Genomic DNA, 5,473 nt, shown 5'->3' on the forward strand with positions numbered 1-5,473 from the left:
TTGATGGAAGCCAGAGAGTGACTTTTAGTTCTTTCGTTTCATTTATCTTTTCAGCATCTATAGGGTAGATTTTTATTTTATTTTGGGTTGTAATTGATAGATCGGATCTTTATCTCAATTTTTTCATGAATTTTTTAGGTAATTATATCTAATTTCGTTGAGTAAGAAGTTTCTATGTTCAATTTCTTTAGATTTCTTTAATTGAATTTCATGTTCTTTCATTCTATGATTTCTTATAATCTTGATCTAATTTAGATTTGTATTTATGTTTTGGATAGACGACCCTATCATAATTGCATGTGTTTTCTAGTTAGTTCCAAGCTCGCGTATTTCCTTGTGTCTATCTATGCTTGAATTTACCCCGGTAGCATAGAATTGAATGTGAATGCTTTGATTTATAGGCTTGACTAGAATCTTACTAATGCATGTTCAACTTAGGTTCAAATAATAATTTGATTAACTGAATCAGGCTATCCAATCAATTAGTCAACACAATTAAATCCTTAATCTTCATGCATATGAACTTTATTTCTATATGGACACTATCGAACTCAATAGAATTAAGAGCATATAGTTAAATTAACTAATGGCTTTTCATCCTTCATTAATGCTTAGGACGCTTGATAGATTTGGTTTTAGTTAGTTGTCGACCTTGTAGAGACTAGTTAAATCAAATTGATTTAGTTGTAGTGCATGCAAAGAATGGAATGTTTGCTTAATTAATGAACTCCACGTTAGAAATTGCATAGAATTATCCTTCTTACTTTAGAAATTAGATAGACTACAATCCTATATTACATTTTCTCTTTCCAATTTAATTTCTTGCATGTTTTTATTTTATCCAAAACCAAAACCCCATTTCAATTGCTTTCCACAATCAAATTTAGAGAGATTTAATTCTTGGCCTCTCTGTGGTTTGACCTTGTGGTTGCTAGTTGTGCTACCCAGTAGTATAAGTAGTAGTTCGGTGAATTTAGAGATATCTTTTGCTCAGACTAGGAGTCTAAGAAATGATATTAGATTCTCTACGTAACACCCTTATGTTGGGGCTAAAGCACAAAAGCCTTCTGATTTGCCTTCCTCTTTTAACCCAAAGAGGATCCTAGTTCCTGCAATCTCCTATACTCCTCCCCCCCAAAGGAATCTATCCTTGATGCTATACGAAATGTCGTTGCATAACTTGTGGGCTCATCAATACGTGGCCTCTCAGTCTCCCCTTCAGACCCTAGACAAACCTTTCCATCCTGTCCTCTTTTGTGGTCACCATTTTAGGAGCAAAACGAGAGAGTTTGGTAAGTTCTCGTTCATATTCCACCACATACATGGCCTATTGCTTCTTATTCATAAATTCCACCTATTTATTGTACCTTGTGTTAACGGAAAAATACTGCTCATAGAATCGTTCTTCAAACTGCTTCTAGGTAATTGGCCCTCCACTTGTGTCCACTGATCTTCTATCGTCTGCCACCAAATTTATGCATTGTCCTTCATCATGAATACCGCAAACTAAAGCTTCTGATCTTTTGGACACTTCATATAGCAGAATATAGTTTTGATGGAGGATATCAACATCTCTGCCTTCGTAGGGTCCCTCAACGACCCGTCGAAGGTGTAGGGGTTATACTTCCTGAAGTCTCGTAAGTGTTTAGCCTATTGACAGGTCTAATATACTCTAGTTATGCATCTGATTTTGGACCTAAACTTGAGGTGTCTGGACCTGCGTGGGTGGAATTCATTGTGACTGAGTATGCTGGGCTATCTACTCTGCCACAAGGATCTTTAGTTATCTCATCACTACCCTCTTAACAACTTCTCCTGTAAAGGCGTAGTCGTCTTCTGGTTTCAACTTCTTAGTTGAGTTCTCTACCATCCAGAGCCAGAAGGGTCACTAGTAGGCAAGGGATCTTCCAGTTCAGGAGCATCCTAGACTTTTGGATCTTGAACTTGTGGATCTTGAACTGTCGAATTTCGTCCTCCTCTAGTAATCCTGTAATTGCCTTTTCCTCTAACTCATACCATTTCCTAACAATCATATGTAACATGTCCTCAAAAAAATTTTCATTAAGAAAACATGTCAATTACGATCATAAATCCAACATTATCTTGTGCATATTATTCTAGAGACTTTTCTTAAGGGACATATGTGACGATGACGTAGAATTCGTTACTGTGCCATAGGGACATTCTGGACTTACATAGTAAATCAGTCTACATAACCCAAAACATGGGCTCTGATACCAGTATTAATGTCCCGACTCCTTAGGATTTGTACTAGGTCGTTACTACATGCATGCATAATTCTCAAAATAACACTTTTAATGAATTGGCTTAACCAAATAAAGGATATATGGATTTTATTAAAACTAATTAACTGAAAATCATCAATCAGGGTATCTTTAATTTAAACATAACCTAACTAAAACAACTAAGAAAGCAAACATCGAAAGTTTTCTAAATTCAATTACAAACCCAAGATTTTAAAACATGAAAAAAAAAACATGAGCGAAAGAATCTGTCTAGTCCTACTGGCACGATCACGGTTCCTCCTGTCATTCGTCGATGTACATTTTCCCTTACCTAAAAACATAACATAACAAAGCATGAGTATAAAATACTTAGTAAGTAATCCCACTATCAGGGTCAGGCTATGCACATATGTCCAATAAATGCAATATATAGGTGGGACATACATATAATTACTAAATCTTGGATGACTATCTAGTGAATGATTTAACTTAACCTAACAAGCATCTTGTGGCTCCAAAGCTGATTAACATAGTAGGGAACCCGTCGGCACATGGTAACATAGTAGGAAACTCATTAGTTTTTGGTAACATGATAGGAAAATCATAGGCTCCTGGTAACATAGTAGAAAACCCGTAGGCTTTCGATAACATAGTATGAAACGTAGGCTTCCGGTAACATGGTAGGAAACTGATAAGAATGGACTCTCCTTCTTATTTTATTAATAGTAGGGAAGAATTAGAGGGATTCCTTTTTCTCTTATCAATCTCAAAATATGAGATTTGATTACAAAATCCTCAATGCCTCCCCATGGGCTCACTCTCTCCTACAAATAACCTCCTCTCCTTGTGGTCCCTCCCCTTTTCTCTCTCTTTTCTGTTTTGATCCCCCTCTCTAACTAACAATATTCCATATCCATTATTTACTTTGATATTTACTCGTTTTCCTTCTTTTTCTTTCTTCTTTGGTAAACTTTGGTTATCAAGGGCTTATCAATACTTGCCCCCCCAAAGAGCCACCTTGTCCTCAAGGTGGAAATCAGAAAATTGATCCTTGATCACATCTGGAAGCTCCCATGTTGCCTCGATATGGTCTCCGTTCTCCCAACGAATCAGTACTTCTGTTTGTTGATCCCTAGAGTGTGATGTTCTGATGCCTAATAATTCAGCAGGCTGTGTTATAAAGCTCAACTCTTTGGTCAGATTAGGGGGAATCGGTATTTGTGGTAAATTACAACCAACTGATTTTCGAAGGAATGATACATGAAATACAGGATGTATACCGGTTCCAGCTGGTAGGGCAAGCTTGTATGCTGTCTTCCCAACACGGTCGATTAACTGAAATGGTCCTTACAACCGTGGGTGCCAGCTTTGGATTTTTATGTTTAGCTATAGATGACTGCCTGTAGGTTTAAGTTTGAGGTAGACCTAGTCCTCTAGGCAAAACTCCACATCCCTCCTCTTAGCATTCGCCGATTTCGTCATCCATTGTTGGGCTTTGTGTAGGGAGTTCTTTCAATTTGGCTATCATTAGGTCCTTATTCCGCAGCTGGATGTCAACTTCCATTGACTAAGCTGAATCATTTGTATACCCGAGTACTGGTGTAGGGGGCAGCCATACAAAACCTCGAAGGGGGTGGCTTGGGCAGATGTGTGAAATGAAGTATTATAAAAAAAATTCAGCCCAAGGTATCCACTTAGCCCAATGTTTAGGATTATGTATAGTAAAACATCTCAGATACATTTCAATACCTCGGTTAACTACCTTTGTTTGTCCATCCGTCTGGGATGGTAGGCTGTACTTCTACATAATTTAGTTCCCATCACATGGAAGAGTTCTTCCCAAAATAAGCTAATGAAGATCTTGTCACAATCGGATATGATGCTTCGAGGATCACCATGTAGTCACACAATTTCCCTAACAAATACTTCAGCCACAGACCGAGCAGAAAATAGGTGTCTTAAGGTGATGAAATGGGCATATCTGGACAAATGGTCTACTACCACCATGATGGTATCGAATCCTTCAGACTTGGGCAGTCCTTTAATGAAGTCCATGGAGATATCTACCCATACTCTATCCGGAATTGTTAATACTTGTAGGAGACCTGCTAGTGCAAGGGACAAGTATTTGGTCTGCTGATAAATCCCACAATTTGCCACATACTGCTGTACCACCTTCTCCATTCCCTTCCAATAGACTTCCTTAGACATTCTTTGATAAGTTTTCAAGCTGCCTTGATGTCCTCCGATGGGGGTGTTATGGAACTCATGTAGCAATAGGGGTATTGTAGGGGAAGTGGCTGGAAGGACAATTCTCCCTTTGTAGTAAAGCACTTCACCTTTCAGACTATATCCAGTAGGGGTTGGTTGGGCAAATAGTAAAGCTTGTCGTATCCCATTTAGTTCCTCATCCGCACCCACCTGCTCAACGTACACTACTATATTCAGCCCTTGTATTACACTTAGCATCCCTAGTTCCAGTGAAGTAGGTAATCGGGAGAGGGCATCTGTTGCAAAATTTTCAGCTCCCTTCTTATACTCAATGCTAAAACCATATCCCATAAGTTTGGCAATCCATCTCTGATACTCCCCAGCAATTACCCTTTACTCTAGAAGGAACTTCAAGCTTTTCTGGTCTGTCCGGACTATGAAGTGTCTCCCTAGAAGGTACGGACTCCACTCCTACACCTTATGCATTTGGGGGTAGAGCTTGGCTGAAGTAAACCAGTGGCCTTTTGTTTTGCATTAACAAAGCTCCTACTCCTACACCTTATGCATTCGTCTCTACTACAAATGGTTCGTTAAAGTTGGGTAATCCCAACACTGGTACAGAAACCATGGCTGATTTGAGACATTGGAACGCTTCCTCCGCTTCCTCACTCCACTGGAAACTTCCCTTCTTCAGTAGCTGAGTCAATGGCAAAGCTATGGTGCCATAGTTGGCCACAAATTTTCTATAGTTTTCGGTGAGACCGAGGAAACCCCTCAATTCCTTCACATTACGTGGTGTAGGCCAGCTACTCATAGGTTCCAGCTTAGATGGATCGGCCGATACTCCATTGGTAGAAATAATATGTCCCAAATACTCAATACTCACTGCCCCAAACTGACACTTCTTCCAATTGGCTACCAGCTGGTTGTCAATCAACACTTCCAATATAGTTGCTATATGACTCATCCAAGACCTACTATAGATCAAAATTTCATCAAAGAAAACCAACGCGAAC

General features: G+C 39.0%; 1 protein-coding gene across 1 annotated transcript; it reads right to left on the minus strand.

Annotated features, from left to right (window-relative positions):
• Positions 1-5,016: 5,016 nt before the first annotated feature.
• Positions 5,017-5,424, minus strand: LOC120084120 (uncharacterized mitochondrial protein AtMg00860-like). The gene has a single exon (XM_039040019.1). It carries the CDS (start codon positions 5,422-5,424, stop codon positions 5,017-5,019), a length of 408 nt encoding a protein of 135 aa, XP_038895947.1.
• Between the last annotated feature and the right edge of the window lie 49 nt (positions 5,425-5,473).

This window comes from Benincasa hispida, chromosome 8 (genome assembly GCF_009727055.1).
Source record: "Benincasa hispida cultivar B227 chromosome 8, ASM972705v1, whole genome shotgun sequence".
Taxonomy (NCBI): domain Eukaryota; kingdom Viridiplantae; phylum Streptophyta; class Magnoliopsida; order Cucurbitales; family Cucurbitaceae; genus Benincasa; species Benincasa hispida.